Below are 19,920 nucleotides of genomic sequence, written 5' to 3' on the forward strand. Positions count from 1 at the left end.
TGTGTGTGTGTTTAGCTCTACGTTGTGTGTCGACTTGTGTGACCGCCACCACAGTCCAGCTTCAGAAAGTTCCATCACTGTTGCTCCCTGGTACAGCCATAGCCACCTCCCCCACCCTCTCCTGCTCCCTAATTCCCAGCAACCGTGATCAACTTTTGGTCCCCGAACAATGAATGATCCCCCATGTGCAAATCACGATGCCACGCCCAGGAGGATGTTGGCACAAATGTAAATCAAATAAACAGCATTGCCTCATGGTTAGCAGAATGGGCGGGAACCAGACTAGCTGGGGGCAAATCCTGGGCGTGCCACTTACAGCTCGGTGACCTTTGACAAAGTACTGAAGCTTTCTACAGCCCAGTTCCTTCTTCAGTAAAATTGGGATGATAAGAGAACCTCGTGGGGCCGTCCTGAGGATTCGAGGAGTTGATATTTGTAAGGCAAATAGAAAAGGCCGGGTCTGAATACCTGTGTGTTAACACCTAAGAGCTCAACGCCCCAGTGGAGCACACACACACAGAATTGAGTAGGTCAGCCAGTGTCAGGTGAGGTAAAGTCAGTGTCAACACAGCACAATGGGCGGGAGCCGTCCACTCAGGGCTGTGGAAAGCTGAGATAGGCTTCACAGGAAAGGGAGTTTTCGGGCTGGGCTTTGAAGGAGGAGGAAGACTGTGAGAGAAATAAAAGGGAAGGGAGGCGAAGACGTTTCCTGCAGATCCAACAGCAGGACTGGAGGCCCTGAGGCATGGCCAGACAAGGGCCCTTCTGGGAGCCTGGGCTCAACCTGAAACGTTAGAACTAAGGGCGGTCGCGTGACCAGAAGGATGAGGAGGGGAAATCGCCACAGATGAAGTGCCAGGGAAGTGGGGGCCAGCTGTTGAGGGGGTGCTGAGTGCTATGCTATCCTTTGCACTACAGCTTTGTAAGCCTGGAGAAGATTAGAAGGCAGCAGAACGAGGAAAGACTGCCTCCCAAACACAGGTGCAACAGGAGGGGTGAGAATGGCTGGGAATGCACTCTCAAGTCAGAAAACACAAGCAAAGGTGACTATTAACTCCTACAGTCCAACGAAGACCATTAGCAGCAGCAACCAGGTCTTAAATGTGGTCACTGTTCTTGTTAGAAGCCTGAATTCGTGAGTGTTTGGGGGCATGGGATGAGCCATTGTTAGACTAATTTGTGCCCCAACCTGGGCTCTCCCTGCCACAGCCGTTTCCACTTTAGCCAGGTGGTCCAACGCCCTTCAGCAGCAACCTCAAACCATCCTCTTCTAGAATTTCCAAAGGAAGCCGCTGGGCAGACTTTGGCAGCTCCCAGCGTCTCTCCTGTCACTGGTAAGATCAGCTTTGTCGTCGTAAATCTGATCATCTGGCCCTTTGCTACTTCAGGCTCAGGACACGCTGGTCTCTGAACAGGTGACTGGCCGTGGCTCCCCCCTGCCCTCCCGGCCTCAGAGGTGCTTCTCCTGGCTGTCCCCTGGGGCCCTTACCTCCTGCGTTTGTTGTGACAATCATTTTCCTACCCAGGGCCTGTTCAGATGTCTACCTGACTTTCACAACTGGATTCTTGCCTCTCCAGTCCCAAGTAGCTCCAATGACCTGTTGCCACCTACACCTGGGTGTGGCAGGTAGGTCAGGAACAAATTACCTTGTATTTCTGCTTTGAAATGTTCTCAACCAGCTGCCTTCTTCTGGTTATTGATCTCATTCTAGAAAGAGAGGGAGGAAGGACCAAGAATGCTTATTTCACTTCCTTAACCTAATTATATGGTCAACTCTATGTAGACTGGACCCGACGATTGAGGTTATTATTCTGTACTATCATCAAACAGGTTGCTTTTGTTCTGTTACTCTCTTATCCACGAGAAGAAAAAGATGTTGGCATAAGTGGCTCTGGCTAAGAGGGTGGTACTGGTGGCTTACAGTGTGGCTCTGAAATCTAAGAGACCAAAAAACAAAAATGAAAAAACCCTTCCCTCTAAACAAGCTTGAGCATATGAGCTTGCCGGCACATCCTGAAAATGAAATGCAATTAAACAAAACTTTGAAGTTCCCCCAAGCAACACCTTTTGTCATCCCATAAACATCACTCTCCCTTCCCTATCTCCTTCCCTTGGAGGTGACCCTGAAAGATGACTTTTAACAACATATATAGTGAATACAACCCCTTCCCAGCAAAACACATCAAGACATTCTCCCGAACCTACGTAGGCCAAACTCACTTGGAGCCAATAAATCAAATTTTCACGTAAATAAACAAACAAAACTATATCATTTGTAAAAACATCACACAACCCAGCCAACCCAGAATATCAAAAGAGAGACAACTTGAATTTTTATGATGTCACAGCCCAAGCCCAACCAATTCAATTATTTATGAGTTTAGAAAACACCAACGTCTTCAATTCCCAGCCCCAGAGCAAAACCTTTTAGCCAATTAGACCCTGTATTTTTCAATGTTCGGTGTAAAGGTGGTGTCCAGTCTACAGGTGATTTGAGTCTGCTTTTCTGACCTTCCCCAGGCAGAGGGCAACCAGAGGGTGAGAGGAAATACAACATAACTGATGGCAGAAAAGAATGATTTATTCTTAATTGAATGCGATAGGATAATCTATTAAAAATTAATTGTGCCCACTTCTCACTGTAGCAGACACCTCAGTAAAGAAAAGTCACTTTCTTCCCCTACACAGGTCCCCACTATCCACTTCCCCCTCACCCATACCCAGGATGGTTTTAATTGACTTTGTTTCTGAAAGGTCTAGGACTGCCTCAAACTCAATCGTGAATAAAAATCACCTGAGGGGCTTGTTACAGCGGCTATTTCTCTTTCTGAACCTACCAATTAAAATTTCTGGGAATGGGGGCCTGGTAGCCACAGTCTTGACAAATTCCCTAAGAAATGCTGATCCAGGGGGGTCTTAGGAACACTCTTTGAGAAACGCTAGGTCAAAAGAGACAATAAAACTGGAATATGTGGGCGTGGGGATCAGGTGCTGAGGCTTCTGAGAAGACCAGACCTGGGAAGGCTACTATCTCCTTAGGGGACCTTGGTCTTTATCTCAAGGGCAGGCAGGGGTCAGGGTAGGATTTTAAGCAGGGCTGTGACTTAATAAGCTTTGCATGTAACCTGCCTCTCCTTCTGCCCTTTCAGCTCATACTCATGTGTCCCCCTCTCCAAGAAGGATTCCTGCTCCCCTTTGCCCCCAATCCTAGTCCACGAGAGGCTGCTGCTCATTTGTACTCCATATTACCTACGCATACTTCTAACTCAGCTTCTAACTGTTCTCATCTCTCCACCAGTGAGCTTCTGCAGGCCAGGAAGTGACCTGTGCACAGCGCCTGGCATACGGTAGGTGTCCTATAAATCTTTAACCAAGCACATTACTGTGTTCCATTTACAACCATGTCACCACGTAATGCTCCTGATTTTTCACAGAAAGCATCTTCACTGCCGCCACCCTTGCTCATATGGCCCAGAACACTTTATTTCTAGCTGAGACATGGAGCCCTATTTCTAAATCCCTCGTTTACCAGATAATATTATAGAGGTCGGAATGAAATACCAGATGCCTGAGGTTTTTATTACATTATCACAAAGTTAATCCATTTATATTTTTTATGTTTAAGAACTAACGCTCTCACAACTCTCCGAATTCCATACTTGCAAGCCAAATCCCTCAAAGTTTAAGGCACAGGAAAATGTACCCACAGGTGAATATAGCGTGAAAGCACCCCGTGTCCCGTCTTTGAAATCCTAAAAGCAAAACACCTGGTTTCTGCTCCGGCCCTCCCCTCTCTCCTCAGCTCCAAGCACCTGTTTCAATCTGGCCAGCCTCTCCCACTCAAGAGCAGCTGTAAGGAAGAAGCAACTGGAATGTTAAACCCGAAATTGTTTTAATAAAGGCAAGAAACGTTGCATGAACGAGGACTCATAAACATCACCCGTATGCGACTCCCCTTCACTCTGAGAATAAAACTGTGATATCAAGTGGGTGGAAACATGACAACGAAGCTGGCCACCGACCGTCTTCTTCCAGTTCACCTGTGGTGTCCTGAGCGTGTGCAGTCGTGCCCCACCCAAGACGTGTGCGCCGCATCGAGCTTACCTTGCAGCGTGGGTTCTCCCAGCTTGCCCTTCCTCACCGGGGGTCAGCTCTGTGCTCCAACGACCTTCAAATCAATACTGGGTCTTGGGGGCTCCTTAATCCTGAGGCTTGGAGTAACCGCAGTGAGCAGCTGGGAGACAGACAACCCAGGGTTTGGGGCTCCCTGGCTAAGGTGGCTCCAGAAGTCGCCATCCACAGTTCACGCGGAAGGGCTGTGTCCAAGCCTCAGCCACAGTCCATTACCAAGTCCGGCCCAAGGTATCGGCGGCCCACGATGGTCCTCAGCCTTCCGAGGGCAGCCTCACCAACCCCAGCAACCCGCCGTTGCCCGTGCGCACTGAAGCCTGTGCCTCCGCGCGCGTGGAGCTTTAAACCCACGAGGGGAGGGGCGGCGCGCACGAGCAGCCCCGCACCTGGGCTGCTGGGCGGGGGCCGCGGGGGCGGGGGAGGCCTGGCGTTGCCCCCGGGCCTTCGCAGCCCTGCAGCTGCCCCACGCCCCAGGATCCCAGGTCGGACTCGCCTGGCGGCAGGGTGAGGGGCACAGACTCTGGTTCCCCGAGGCCCGTGCGGCTCCGCACACCTGCTCGCCCGGCGAGGCTTCATTAGGCGGCACCTGTGCAGCCGGCCAGCCTCGCCGCGGAGTCCAGGCCATGGAACCCACCCGGGAGACCTGCCAGGAACCGCGGGGTGAGCCCGGAACGCATGGGGGTGGGCTGGGGGGAGCGCGGCCCCAGCGGGGGGGCTCTGGCCGCACCACCTGTCTTAGCCGACCCTAGAGCTTGGCTAGGCGGACGGGCGAGGCTGGGGTGTGAGGGCGGCCCGCCATGCGGCGCCCTCCGCCACGGGTCCCCATCTCTACACGCGGAGAAAACGCAGGGCCTGGAATCCCAGGACTCTTCTAGGTTCCAACATCTGCCACCTTTTTTATTAGGGCATATCGCTCTGATATGTTCACTTATTGGGCACCTACATGTACCAGGTTTGCTACCCAGTTTTCCTAAAATACCATAGAACCAGTCCGCCCCTCCTTCCCATGTTACCGTCCAGACGCGCCGCGTCACCCCAGTAGGGCCTGCTCACCTTCCACCAGCGCCAGGCCCCTCCTGCTGGTCCAGTCCCCTGTGTACCCCGGAAACGATGTGGCAAAGCACCCCTAGCCCGCGAGAGCCCATCTTACTATACACGTGAGAAAGTTATTCCCGAAGACGGTCTCATGCAATTGTCATTAAAATAACAGTAGCCCTTAGTCACTAGTTAGCATCCATTTTAAAATATTCCAACTTATTGGGAAACGGTGAAGCAGAGAGGGTTCTGGGGGTTCTGAGTAAATAGGAGGTGACAGGGGAGTGAGGTGGCCTGGACAGGATTCTGCGTAGGGATCACATACTGTGCTGTGTAATCTTGGGCAAGTTACTCACCTTCCTACTCCGTGTTTCTGCATCGGTTAGCATGATGTGAACAGTGCCGCCCCCCAGGGATTAAATGCCTACTGTCCCACTCTTCCAAGGGTTAGCACAGGCCTGGAACGTGGTGAGCACTTGATGAATCAGTCGTAGCTCAAAGACACACAGACAAGCGTGGAGGGTGAGTGATACGAGCTCTCAGGGCCAGCTGAGTCACCCCTACTTCCCTGTATGAGGGAGGTGGCCTGGACCCCAGGCCCCTCCCTGAGCGTCTGCTTTCCAGAGAAGGAGCAGGGGGCTGCCTGTGGAAGGGAGGAGGGTTGGCAAGGACAGCGGGAATTCTGTGGAAGGGGGGGGATGGTGGTACCTGTTAGCTCCTTGAGTTCTGGCCTCGGCTTCCAGAGGCTTCCCTTGCCTCTACTCTAACCGATAATGTCTGCATCTGGGGCAGGAACAAGGTCCAGTCGTAGAAGCAGCAGAATCTCAATCTCCCTCTTCCCAGCCTACCCAACCCCTTTGTCCCTTAGAAACGCCTGAACAGATGCTGTCCCTCAAACTCACCTTCCAGGTGTCTGGAAAAGGACAGGGAACCCCCAGGAAGTGAGTCCCCCATTAGGTTTGCTCTCCTAGATGTGTGTGTGAGCTAAGCCCCCCTTCGAGTGGCAATAAATGGGCTTACATTTTTCAAAAGCAGTTGGGTTACCTAATGCGATTCTCACAGTAGTCAAGTCAGGGAGGTACAGCTGGAGTTATCCCATGTGCTATGTGGACAAACTAAAGTTTAGGATCCAACAAGAAACCAGTTATACAGCAGGAAACAGCACATCCTCTTCGTCCAGACTCTTCTAGCTCCCTGGGGCTAAGGTCAGTGGGTACTGGCTCTCCACAGGCCAGGAAGGTGGAGGCAAGCCCCTGGCGGCCGGGCTGAAGGAAGAACGGCTGCAGAGGTCAGCCCCCCACCCTCAGGATGCCCCGAGTAAGGACCTGCCCCCCTCTTGTGCTGTCTCTGGGGAGAAGAAACCATCAGAGGCCCCTGCAGAACTAACTGGGTTTGATGCGGGGAGAGCGTGCCAGCCCCTCGGCTCAGGGGCTCTCCACAAAGATAGAACTCTGGTCCTGCCTAGACTGCAGCTTCAGGGGGAGGGTTGTTCCTTTCCGGGGAGAGAGGCCAAGCCAGGGAAGAGACCCTACTCTCCGGGCTCTGGGAAGCAGAAAAAGCCTATTGCCATGGGTCCAGCCTCAACACCGTCTCCCAATGTCACCAACTTACCCCATGCCACACACAACCCAGTGCCTTGTGGGTCAAGCCAGGGGCCCTGCCACCTGGCCAACCTCCTCAGCACAGCGGCCCAGAACAGCCAAAACACAGACCAGAAGAGGCCCCCGGAAGCAACCTGCCAAGCTCGGAAAAAGACTCGAACCCTATACCGCTCAGGTAATTCACTGAAGGTAAGAGGAAACCTAAGAGACCTGGTGTCATGTCTGGGAAAGGTGAGCTCAACAGAGACCGTGGCCCCAGAGGCGGGAGTGTGCTTGCTTTCTGTCACCTGGCCTGGATCCTCTCGACCTCTGACCCTCAGAGAGGAAGGTTGGGGGCAGGTTAGAAGACACCACACAGTTCCCACTCACAAAGCCCAGGAGAGAGCAGGCTCTGGCCCAGTGGGAAACTGAGTCGCAAGCCTCTGGGAAGGCCCTTGGGCTGGGGACAGTGGCCCCATCTGGAAGGCATCTGTGTTTCTCCTCTCCTGCCTCATCACGAGTGTTTGTCCTCATATGCGTTTCTTCTTCTTCCAGACCAGCTGGAGGAGCTGGAAAGGATATTCCAAGAAGACCACTACCCTGACAGTGATAAGCGCCGGGAGATTGCCCAGACCGTGGGGGTCACCCCCCAGCGCATCATGGTAAAGGGGGCTGGCCGACGGGAGGGGGTGGAGGAGAAACCACCAGTTGGAACTCGGAGGGGCCAGGCAAGTGCTCAGTGCCTCCTGGGGCCGGGGCTCAAGTCAGACCTCACTGGGCTGTGTTCCTGCCATTTCCATACAGCTACAGCATAGAACCTTCGAAGAAGAAAGTACCTCAGAGGCTATTAGATAAAACCAATCTGCCAGAAAGGTGTTTGAAGCCAAGTGGTGAAGTGACCTCCAGAGTCATGTAGCTCATCATGTGACAGTCAGGAGACCCAAGTCTCTACCCCATTTCTCAAGCTCTTCAAGTGTCTCTCCCTACAGGTGTGGTTCCAGAATCGCCGGGCTAAGTGGCGCAAAGTGGAGAAACTGAATGAGAAGGAGAGTAAGGACCATCCTGCAGGCCCTGCCCCTACCCCTGCCAGCAGCCAGTGCAGGTAAGAATTTCTCCTCTGGCTGGATCATCCCTGGGGTAGGAAGTGGGGTATAAGCTGGGCTCCTGGGCTGTAGGAGACAGAGCTGGAAGGCTGGGCACGAGGCTGAAGTTGCTGGCTCATATTCAAAGGGATCTTGGCAGATGGGGTGGGGAAGTTGCCAGTGCCTTGGAGGGAAGCAGAGTTGGGGGCACTGGTGCCCCTTCCCCAGCCCTGAGGCCCCAGTGCAAATCCAAGGACCACTTGGACTACAGTCTTCCTTCTGTCTGCCTGCAGCTCTGTGGCTGAGCTGCCACCTACTCTGCCCATGGACCCAGAGCCTGGCACTCTCCCTCAGGAGCCCCGTCTGGACACTCTTCCAGGTGAGCTGACCACCTTCTGAGCGTTATCTGAGGGAAATGGCAGCTAGGAAGACAGTGAGACAGGTCTTTCTTGGTGGGCATGGGTGTGGCCCAAATCTCTCCACTGCTTGGTTACACTGGGGACTAGTCAGGGGACCTGGGCACCACACACGTCTACCATCAAATCCCAAATTTGCCTCCCCGTTTTCTTACTGTTACAACCCCTCTTTGACTTCCGTTCTTAGAGCCCCCCATGCTGCTGACATCTGACCAGACTCTGGCCCCACCCCAACAGAGTGGGGGTGCTCAGAGGGTGGCAGTGACCCCACCACTCTTCAGCCCCCCACCTGTTCGAAGAGCCAACCCTCCTTTTCCCCTTGGCCCCGTCCATCCCCCACAACTGATGCCTCTGCTGCTGGACAGTCTTGGCAGTGACAGCAGCCACAAGGATGGCCCCTGTGCCTCCTGGGGGACAAGGTATGGACCCTAATGGGGCGGTCCCTTGAGTGATCTTGGCAGGGGTTTAGGGACAGACACAGAAAGAGCTTGGGAGGGAAAGGGGTTAGCTGAGAGGACAAGAGGTAGTAAATGTGATGACAGTGAAAAGGGTAAGTGGATTGGGGTGGGAAGCATCTAGGATATCACAGCAATAGAGCAACTAGTAGCCAGAAAAGGGGTGACAAGTCGGGGGTTATGGAGGTGGGCAGAGGTGGTGAGGGGAAGGCACACACCTACTGTGTGGGGGGACGGAGGGGGCCACCCCAAGCCTCACAGAGTACTCCTCGGTCCCCTATAGTGTCACACCGCCCCCCACCTGTGCATACTTGGAAGACCTGGAACCCCAGGAATACCAAGCGGGCAACCAGCCAGGACTATTCCAGTTTTCCCAGGCTCCACAGAGCCAGCTTTTCCAACATCCTCAGCCCCAGTTTTCCTATCTGCACCCCTTCTCCTTCCCCATGTCCAGTTCACTGACACCTCCACTGCCAGAGGACTCTCTTTTTCCACTGTCTTATGGCCCCAATGGGGGTACGTCACAGGGCTACTTCCCAGGCCCTCCATCAGGGCAGATCCTGCTCCAGCCACCTGTTGGGAATATGGGTGAGTTGGGGCTGAAAGAGAAGTGCCCTTTGATTGAGGAAGGCGAGAAGGGACCGAGAGTGTTGTTAGCTGGAGGGCGGTGGGGCGTGGTGTGAGGGAGTCCTTTCTCCGGGCCGCTGGTGGTCTTCTTGAAGTTCTTCTTCCTTGAGTTTCTTGGAGAGCAGAGTGGGAACCAGCAAGAGCGCTCTTTAGTCAGGAAAACCAAAGGTGGAAGTCCAGTTCAGCAGTCTCCAGTTCTCCTGAGCCTCAGTTTCCTGGACTTTGAAATGGGACTATTCCCATATCATAGAGGCACTTGGTGAAGATTAGAAACAATGTGAGTGAACTTTGGCACAGAGTGGACGGTGGCTGCCATTAGTATTCTGAGGTCCACTGGGACCTCTGAAAACCTGGAAGCCACTATCTCATTATGACAAATTCTAGTAGAAGGGAAGAGAGACGTGTGCAGTTGGTTCCCACTCTCCCTGCTGCCTGTGTGAGGGAGACACATGACCTGACCCATGGTCTGCTTTGTGGACCTCGAGTCAGGAGCACGCCTGGTCCTGAGGGGTGCACCTGGCACTAGTATCTCACCCAGACTTGCTGGGGGTCCTAACCTGTGTTTCTGTGGAGGCAGACTGTCGCAGAGTATGCTGAACTGTCCTTCTGATCTTTCCTGTACTCTTCGACCCCACAGGTACCGTCCCCTGGAATGACCCCTGCTTGCCAGACCTGCCTTTCCCCGGTCCCTTCTGTCCACAAGCTCTGGGGCACCCCCCAGGAGGGGATGCTTACTTCCCCGACCTGTTTCCGGCTCCCTATGCTCAGGCCATGAGCAGGCAGCCTTCTCCAGGGCCCATCCAGCTGCCTGAAGGGGCCGGACCAGGAACGGGGCCCTTACCCAGCCAGGCCCAAGACGAGCAGTCGACCACCTCTGTGGAGCAGCCCTCAGCACCTGAGGAGGTCCGAGAGGAAGTCAAGAATAGCCATGGCCCCTAGTCCGAAGCCATGGAGTGAAAAGAGACAGCTGGGTGGGAGCAGGCTGGGCACCACCAAGGAGAGGGCGGTTGAAGCGTTAGGAAAGACTGTGGACTCTCTGGGGTGGCATCAGACATGACCCCTGTGTGGGTTCCTCTGCTGGACACTGAGGTGAGAAGGAAGACGGCTGGCCTCACCCGTCTCGCCACACCTCTCCATGGCGGTCCTGGGAAAGAGATGGCCTGTGTTACTTCTGAACATTGTATCAGTTTATGTTGTTTCCTTTCCTTGCTGGACAAATGAGCCAGAACGTTCATTGTAAGCAGTAAATGAGTCTGCTCTTGGGTTCCTCTCTGTAATTATGTGTCCCCCCACTGCCTTCCTCCACTCAGCTGACAGTGGCTGGTGAGGTCTCCCCGGGGCCTGATCGCATGGCGCCTCATGTCCTTCCTGGCCTGTCTGTCCTGCTGGGGGAGAGAGCAGGCATTTGGGGCCTTGTCTTCAGACCTGCCAGGAAACCACGTTCTAGTCCCGGGGCAAAGCGGAGCCTGAGTCCCTCTGGAATCTGGGCCCTGCAGGCGTAAGATTACAAGGGAGGCCCGAGGATATTTTAGGTTACGTCTCTAGGATTGAGAACCATGACTTATTTTCTAAAGCTTTTGGGGGGGGGAGGTAGAGGGGAGATAGGACTGAGCAGTGGGAAGACCAAGAAGAAGATGCTTGTATGTGTGTGGGTGTGTGTGTACACACGCACATACAGAGGGTGCCAAAAAAATGTATACACATTTTCAGAAAGGAAAAAACTATTAGAATTGTAATAATATACACCGATAACAAAACATTAATACAAGTCATGTGTATACCTTTGTTTCTACCCCCGGTATAGTTAGCACCCCACATCTGAACACTGGATACTCCTATAGTGTCCATAAAGCTCCGATCTGTGGGCTGTTGATCAAACCACTTCACTGTGCACTGTGGGGGAAGGTGCCACTCGGACCTCCAACTGCTATGATGATTGGAAAATACACGATATTTTTTTCAAAATCTTGTATTATAATTATTAATGTAGAGGTATCATAATAGTCCTAAGGTCATGGCTCATAAGAAATGAAAAGTAAAAATATTTGGAAACGGAGAAGAAACTTCTTCGTTACATAAACACACACGTCCGTGTGCTTGTGTAGGGTTTACGGACCAACAGCTTTTCTTCGCTGTCCTCTGCTATTCTAGTCACCAGCTCTTATTGACACTCAAGGACTATAATAGGCTTCCACGACCTGAATTTAGAGATTGGCATGTATCCATTGAAATAGCAAATGTCTTGTACTACGACACATAACTGGGTCTTTTAACGTATACACTTCACATAGCTCTTTTGTTTTCACACTGTTTCATGAGGCCCATGAAATAAGCAGCCGAAAAACAGACATAAGGGGAAAAGACAGAAGATGACAGCTGTTCAGTTACATGCTAGTTCCCTCTCCTTCCATTTAGTTACCACAACACTCTGTTGCTTCAAAGCCCTGTGGGGAGGCTGGATGTTTTCTCCGCCAATCCTAACTGTTCAGCCTCTTGCACCCTGCTAAGGAGCAAATGCAACAGAATAGACATCTAAAGCCAAGAATCGAAGGGTGATCGCCTTTAAGATCTATGCTTACATGCAACACTTAGATCCAAAGTGTTAGACAAGTCAGTAGTAAACTAAAAACAAAATGAGTTAATTAAGAATGAATGATGGACCCAACAAAGAGAAAATGGTGAAAACTTCTTAGAAGCAGAGAATCCTCGAAGTGGAAGAAACCTTACAGGCTGACAAATCCAACCTGACAAACGCAGAATCTCCTCTGTACCACCACAGATGGGGGTTATTCAGTCTTGGTTTTCCAGTGGGGGGCGGCAGAGGAGGGGGCAGCTAATTCCCTTCACTAGGGCCTACAGAAGTTTTGAAAGCTTTGCTGATTAGAAACTTCTTCTTGCTACTAGGAGAAAGTCAATATTGTTCAATTGACCTGAGCTTTGCTTGCTATGTGCTATAAAGATTAAATCTAATATCACACAGTCAGAGGACCCCATGTCATTCCTCAAAGCCTTGCCCTCATGTGGGGTGGTCCCCAGGCTCTTTACCATCCTAGTGCCTCTTTCCAAATGCATATGAGTTCATGGACGTTCCTGGTAGGAGTGGTGCCAGAGCTGAACCTTACTTTGCTGTCTGGTCAGTGGCATTGTACGGTGGTGTGATTGTCACCTCCATCAAATGGGACATACTCTTCTATTCATGTGGGGAGAGACATTGGCTTTTTTCTTTCTTTGGCAGCCATTTCATATTATTTTTCATCCAAAACAAACTTATTGTCAACTATGACCCTAAGGTTATTTTAATAGAAGCTGTTTTAAAGCCATTCTCTCTCATTTTGTATTTGGAGAATTGACATTTTGAATCTAAATATACAAACATTTATATTGCTTATTCAGTTTCATTTAGTTAAGTTTAACCCATTATCAAACTTTCTAAGATGGTTTGGAGTCCTTATATAACATTAGCCATTTTTGCAAGTTTTTTCTCTTTGCTAATTTGATTAGTATGTTTTGTACATTTTATAATCAAGTCATTGAAAATTAGTAAACCGCTTATAAGTAAGTATAAGACTATGTTGACATCCCTCCTTAAAACATTTTTTTAAGTAGAGAGTTTAACTGAGTAGCCTCCTTCACTGTATTATCCAGGGCCAGCTCTAGGATTTCAGAAACAGATTTGGGGGGAGAAAACTTGTGCTGTGTGACTCACTAAAATCAAAATATATTCTCTCTATAGCACTCTAATTTTTATAAACCTAACAATATAATAAATGAGATTAAGCTTGGCATGGCTTATTCTTCGGGAACACTTATTGTCTTTTATGATTATTTTTTATCTAAATATTCACAAATCACCTTTCAATAATCTCTTCCAGAAATTTATGAGACTTTTACATTAAATTGCTTCTCCTTCAGTTTATACAAATCATCTATTGGATACTAAGGATAACTGCCTCTATTAAATCGTAGAGATCCCCTCCTGTTCTGCTCTAGAAAAAATATAGAATTATTTAAGTCAGCAATACGACTCCTGTTTGCGTTTAAGACCATCTTATATTTTCTGTCCAACCCTTTTGTCATGGGGGGCATCCGGCAGGGTCTCTGGTCCCGCTCCCCACATAAGAATGCAGGACACGGTGAGGCCAAAAAGGAACACCCACGGAGCCATAGGTAGGGGAGTCATATCACTATATTCTCGCTGGCAGCATCCACCTCTCTGCAATCCGCTCTTGCTAGCTCAGCCACCTTCTTCTTGCTAGCCCCCATTTTCTGCTAGTGTAGCCACAGCAGTTATATCAGTGGCCAATGGCTCACTGGTTACAGCTGACGGCCAACTAGCCACAGCTGATGGCCATCCAATCACAGCTGATGGCCATTTACTACCTGAGCCAACACTTTTCCACGTGAGGCCGAGAGCCTGGAAACTGCACTCCTGGCTCTGTCCCCACACCTTTTAACTTCTAGAATATTTTCCTTTGTGGAGAAGACAGGCTAAAAAAGAATCAAGTGCTACTCCTTTGTATTATATGTTGACATTATAATGTCTGCCCCGACGAGTCCATTGAGCTCTCCCCTGTTCCTCCTGTTCCGAGTTTGGTTTTGTTATTATCATTGCTAGTAGTATTGCTGGTATCGGTCTTTCGCATGTTTTACAGCATTGAGTTTCTTCTGAGCGTCACACTTTGAGATGTTCTCCTTGGAATTTTAGTGTGTGCCTCCTTTCAACTTTTCCATCTTTTCAGCCGCACTGTTACCTTTGGGGTGACTTCTCTCGTTCTGTAGCATTTCATGTTGGGTAGTTCCACTTCCCTCTGAGCCGCTCTCAGTTGGAAGGATCTTGTGCTTCCCACACTGAGCTCCAGCTTCGGTTTGGGTTTGAGTTGGAGTGAGGGAGCATAGTCTCTGAATGCTGGAGAGCCATGGTCAGGCCGCTCGCCTCCTTAGGTCACAGGGAAGCTACTGCAGTATTCGTCCCATCCTGCATCCCCAAAACCACCCACACCCTCTCCATGTCATCACCCTCTCAACAGTGCAACCTCAGGGCTTTGCAATTCACCAACGCAGAATTCTTCCTTGCAGTCGCCAGAAAAAAAAAAAAAAATCTGTCTCTCCCTCCAACTTAAGCTTTCACTACCACAATGTGTCCACTAGATGGCAATCTACCACCAGCGTCACTGTGGCCTTAAACAAAATTCTGGTTGTTTAAAGTTAAGAAAGCCTAGGCGAATTCTTCAAACCACCCCAGGGCCAGTAAGATCAGATTCAGAGATATTGAAATCATTTGGGTTGTAGCTTGGTTTGTCAGATAACATATAAGATGTCCAGTTACATCTGAATGTCAGATAAACACATAGTTTTTTAGTATAAGTATGCTTACTACAATACTTGGATGTCCTATATTTTCACGTGTGCTAAATCTGTCAACTTAGCGCTTTGCTAGGACACCTTCATCCATGACAGCTTCTCAATTCAAGCAGAGATCATCCTCCATATATATATGTATATATATATATATATATATATATATATATATATATATATATATATATCTGCTCTGCTTTCTTGCAGTCCTGGGTTCATGGCGTGAACCCACGTCATTTAGTACTCACCCCCGACTCTCCTGCCATTATAACCCTCCATACAGGCTCCACACTTGTCTAAAGAAATGCTCTAAAATCTGCTGGATTCCTATTATATTTTCTATGTCTGGTAGCTAATTTTTTTTATATTAGTTATTTATATATTTTGAGACAGTCCATTAGACTTTATTTTTAAATGTCTATTTTAACATCACTTGCGTTAATGGAACACAGAAAAGCAGGCTGCAAAAGGCCATTTGGCTTTTGCTGATTCCACTCCAAGTCTTCAACGGTCCTTACTAATGACGAGGAGGTCTGACTTCTTAGAAACGAAGCATCTCCATTCACCCAGAAGTGGTGCGATTTTAGTCCAGAGGGACAGCCTGGTAGATTTAGGATGCTTGTATTGGTAGTTTAGTTTATCCTGTTCTTTTGAAAATACCTCCTCATTTGAGTTTCATCACAAAATCCTGAGAAATAAAGGCAGACATCCATTTGGGCATTCAGTGGGGATTTACCTACAGTACCAGGTGGACACAGGTAAATAAAATGTCTTTCCAGCTTTCAGGGAACTGACAGACTTGTTGGGGAGCCTGACGTGAAATACCCTGTAGTTATACTACAGGAGAGCAAGGCTGTGCAGCCCAGCCCCAAGGAAAGAATGTGATGGAAGCCCAGAAGATGGGGCAGCCACGTCTGCTGGGGCTGAGAAATCTTCCGAGTCCAAGGCTTTACTCATAAAGGAAGAACAGAATTTGGGGAAGCAGAGAAGAATGGAAAGGGTATAACAGGCAGGTGCAGCGAGGGTACGGCTGTTGAGGTTGCAAAGATGACGAGGAACTTTGGAGCGGCTGGGTCTGTGAGCAGAAAATGGCGGGCGTGGGGAGGGGGGGCTGGGGGAGAAGATGAGGCTGGTGAGGGAGAGTGGGAAAGGCCTCAAATGCAGTGCTGAGACCTTTGAGCCGTATTCTCGGGGCGATTAGGGAAGCACTGGCAGTTTTACTTTATGAATTGTGTTTCAAAGAGACAAATGGAAAATAAGTCAGAGGGCTTGAGAGGGGAAGACAGGGCTGCTGCAGAGCTGGAGGGAGAGGTGGTGAGAGCCTAGAGTAAGGCAGTGAGCAGAGAGCGGGGGTTTGAGGACCATACAGGAATCAGAATCAGTGCAATAGGATAGGCTATTATCAGTGGAAAGGAATGGAAGAGAAAGGGAAGAGGAGAAAAACTTTGGTAACTAAGAAATGCTGTTCATTGAGAAAGGAAATAATGGGAATGGAGCAAATCTGGGGAAAGGGGGACCCCGTTGTGAATGTTGAGGCTGCAATTCCTGTGATTTTCTGGGTGGATACATCTAGGAGGAAAAACACGGAAGTCGGGTCTGTGAGAGAGATAAGGGCGGAAGGGTGCTACTGGCCTCTTCAGCACAGAAAATGCTGGTGGAGGCCGAGGCAGAGCACAGAGCACGAAGAAAAGTGGTCTTAGGATGGACTCACGGGGACACCAACAAAACAAGGGTGACGGACGAGGAGTGGCCTGGGTGGAGGTGGAAATCGCTGGAAGAGTTGTTGGCTGAGGAAAGGCTCAGAGCCCGACTGGGTCAGAAGGTCTGGGGAGGAGGTTGGACAAATAATTGTGCAAATTAGGTATAATTATCCCAACTGACAGACGACACTGAGGTTTCCTAATGACGCCTGAGACTGCCTTCACCAAGTCCAGAAAGAAGTCTTATGAGTTTGTTTTCCAATTCACCAAATGCAGATAAAGTCTTGCTACCTGAATGCCAAAATATCATCTAAAAAACTGAAAGAGCCTTAATAGATAAACAGCTATTACGACAGTCAATTTTGTGTGTATGTTTTATGTGACCATAGGAGGAACTGAAATAGCTTACTTTACCCAGAAATTGGTCCTCAGACAAAATACTAATGATGAGGATAACCATTTATTTAGCACTTACTGCATATCTAGCTCTCTAACAGGTCATTTCATTTCACAACCTACATTCTTCATTTGACACGTGAAAATCTGAAACTCAGAGAGGTTTAAGCATTTGCCCAAAGTTACAAGAGAAATAAATATTGGACAGGATGTAAACCTACGTCGGGAGGTGCCAACTTCAAGAAGCAATGTATTCTAATAGTTTTCGAGGGAGATCATAAAAAAGGTCAGAAGGTTGGTAGTGAGTGTAATAAAAACAGTTGAAATCTAGATTAGCTGTAGACTCCTCCCATAAACCCGAGGTCTGTGTTTAAATAACAAACACTGTTTAGTTTGATTGAAAAAGAAATAGGGACTTTGTTGTGGGACAGGAGAGGGAGAAGAGAGGGGGGCAGGAAACTGCATGTTCCAAACTGGAAAGGGACTTGGAACTGCTGAGAAGACCAGGCAGAGAGGGCAGTGAAGTGGGTGGAGGGGCGAAGTGAGAACAGGAGGGAGGTGAAGGGAGCTGGATGAAGGTGGGGCCCAGCTGTGACCGGTCTCATTACCTGGTAGATACTGAGAAGGGGAAAGAGGAGACAGTCAAATCGGAGATTGCGACAGCACATGCCTCCAGACTGATGCCAGGAGGAAAGAAGTCGACAGGAGCAGGGGAAGTCATTCCAGTGCCCTGGATTGAGGTGTTGAGGCTAAAATAGCCACAGGGGAACCCAGTGGGGGGGGGGGGTCATGGGGGGGCAATCATGGGGAGCAACGCTAGGAATCAATGCTGGAAGAAATCCACAGAATGTGGTTGTGTGGGTGGGATGGAGAGAATGTCAAATTGATTCCAGGTTTTAGAACCCAGGCGTCTAGCAGTACGATTTACAAAATCTGGAACTCCACGGGAGTTGGTTTCTGCCTCCGCATTACAGCTCCATCATCTGCATTAGTCGCTTTCCCCATTTTATTTGCTTCTTCCTCCCCTTCTCTGGTCAACTTGCCTCAGGGACATTGCTCCTGGGAATGGAATTTCCATGCACAGAGATCCCTTGGTTTTTTTTCTGGTGCACTCTCACCTTACAGCTGCTTCTGTCATCCCTCCCGCCTAATTCTGTGCAGTGCGTCCTTCTTCCCGCCCCAGCACCCTTGCCCATTCATATCCTGTAGCCCCCCAGGAAGATGAGGCCGTTTCAGAGCTATTAACAATAATAATAAGCATTTACTGTTTCCACGCATTCCATTTTGCCCATTTCTTTATTTCACCTTCTTGCCCGTTATATATTTCAGTTTGACTTTTCTGTTACTTCCTATAACAATTATTTGCATTGGTGAAATCAGGTACATTTATTTGCATACCCAGTGGACTAAAAAATGTCCCCAGAACCAATTTAAAGTACGGTCAAAAGTCTTTAAAAAATATTTTATGCATTCATTTTCCTTTTTTTCAACTGGAAAACGCCTCCATATTTTCCCCCCTTTTATTTGTTAATGCCAGTATTATTTTATCAAGGAGGAATCCCAGTCTCTCTGCATAAATTCCACCCTCCAGTAAACATCCTTTAGCCCTTTCCTTCCTAAAGCTAAACAGCCAGCTCTTTACTCTCTCTCTTCCCCTCCCCACCCCCCACTCTCGGGGTTCTCTGAGGACCTGCTGTGTAATGATAGATGGCTACAAAAACCACACCTTATCTTTGTTTCCAGTCTGTTGCCTGTCCAAGCTCAGTTTTATCACCAAAAACTGCTTATTAACAATCCCACAAGTCTCACCGCCAGTTCCTCCCAGTCTCTCAAAAATAATCGGCCCATCCATATTCTGTTGACTCAATCTTTGCCATTTATGTCATCACCTTCAACCTTTTGTGATGAGCACAAACTCAACAGATCACCCACTTGAATCCTACAAGTGAACCTCAGACTGTTCCAATCTGTGGCTCATCACTACCTGGCTGTGTGACATTAGGCCAACCATCTGGCCTCTCCAGGCTCTACTGTGACAAGTGAGGGGGTGGGACACAAAGATCTTTAGGGTTCTGTCAACTCCAACAGTGGGTGGATTTCTCATCGCCACCACAAGCGGATCTCCATCAGAAAACACTCTAGAACGGCTGTATGAGTCCCAGCCAAGGGTCCATGCTTTCCTTCCCTCCTGCATTTTCCTTTTCTCCCTGAGACAGACTGCTTTTGAGACTGCGGAAGTCTCTCTTGCTGGACTTGTGGACTCTACCACAGTAGCCCATGCTCTGTCATTCTCAACCACCCTTTCCAGAAGTCTGAACTTTCTCCTTGCTGTTCTGGAACTTTCTCCCTGGTGTTCTCCCTTGGTCTGGAAGCAGATTGAGGACCTCCATCTCGGTGCAGTAACCTGACCTGACTCCCACGCTGCTTCTGAATTTCCATCTGCATTGTCCAGAGGTAATTGCCTCTTGAAATGCTTAGATAACTGCCAGGAAAATATTTACCTGCTCATTGGTGCTCCTGGGGAACATCGTGGGCCAGACTCTGCCCCTCCCTGCAGCAGGCTCTGCCCTCAGGCCCGTGACTCACTCACCCAGCAGCAGGGATCATTAGTCACTCCCTGGGAGCTCCCTCACCAGCTCAGAAAATCTGCACAGCGCATACCAGCCCAGCTCCTTTCTCCCACACTTGCCCTGTTCACCACCACCCAGAACGAATAAGCACCGGGTCTGCTCACCTCTACTCCCTGCGTCTTCCTGGTGACCGCAGCCTCATTTGTCGCCATGTCCCCTGGGAATTCCACAGACTGAATGGATGCTTTGCCCGATCCTCTTCCTCGGAAGAGGCTACAAAAATTTCCACTCCATAATTGTTACATAAAATGCGCGGGTGGGAAGAAGTGGGTCAAACACTATTTAGGACAGAGAATGTGCTCAGAACAGTTGAATCATGACTGAGTTTGGCATCGGTTTCTCTTTAGATTGTTTACTTGTCACCTTTGGCCCCTCTGCACCCGATTTCAGAGCTGTAAGCTTAAACAGCGGGCATCTCCCCAGGCATGTTTACAGCAATTGTGGTTCCTGAGTCACTGAACTGTGCGAGTGACAGAGCCAAATCACCACCACCACGGTATTTATGCGGA

At 49.5% G+C, this 19,920-nt stretch overlaps 1 protein-coding gene and 1 long non-coding RNA gene across 2 annotated transcripts; both read left to right on the forward strand.

The window, feature by feature from the left end:
- The first annotated feature begins 410 nt into the window (after positions 1 to 410).
- On the forward strand, positions 411 to 6,283 carry LOC141567568 (uncharacterized). Its single transcript, XR_012490326.1, has 3 exons — positions 411 to 1,627; positions 3,300 to 3,348; positions 3,804 to 6,283. It is a non-coding gene; the product is annotated as an uncharacterized LOC141567568 (long non-coding RNA).
- Positions 6,284 to 6,360: 77 nt separating this feature from the next.
- On the forward strand, positions 6,361 to 10,266 carry NOBOX (NOBOX oogenesis homeobox; the record flags this gene model as incomplete). The annotated part of the gene is made up of 7 exons (XM_074316029.1): positions 6,361 to 6,943; positions 7,303 to 7,409; positions 7,737 to 7,849; positions 8,123 to 8,208; positions 8,433 to 8,664; positions 8,984 to 9,288; positions 9,965 to 10,266. Coding segments are annotated over 7 exons (1,728 nt in total), but the record flags the coding sequence as incomplete, so codon positions are not given.
- Positions 10,267 to 19,920: the final 9,654 nt, after the last annotated feature.

The sequence above is a fragment of the Rhinolophus sinicus genome, linkage group LG11 (genome assembly GCF_036562045.2).
Source record: "Rhinolophus sinicus isolate RSC01 linkage group LG11, ASM3656204v1, whole genome shotgun sequence".
NCBI lineage: Eukaryota > Metazoa > Chordata > Mammalia > Chiroptera > Rhinolophidae > Rhinolophus > Rhinolophus sinicus.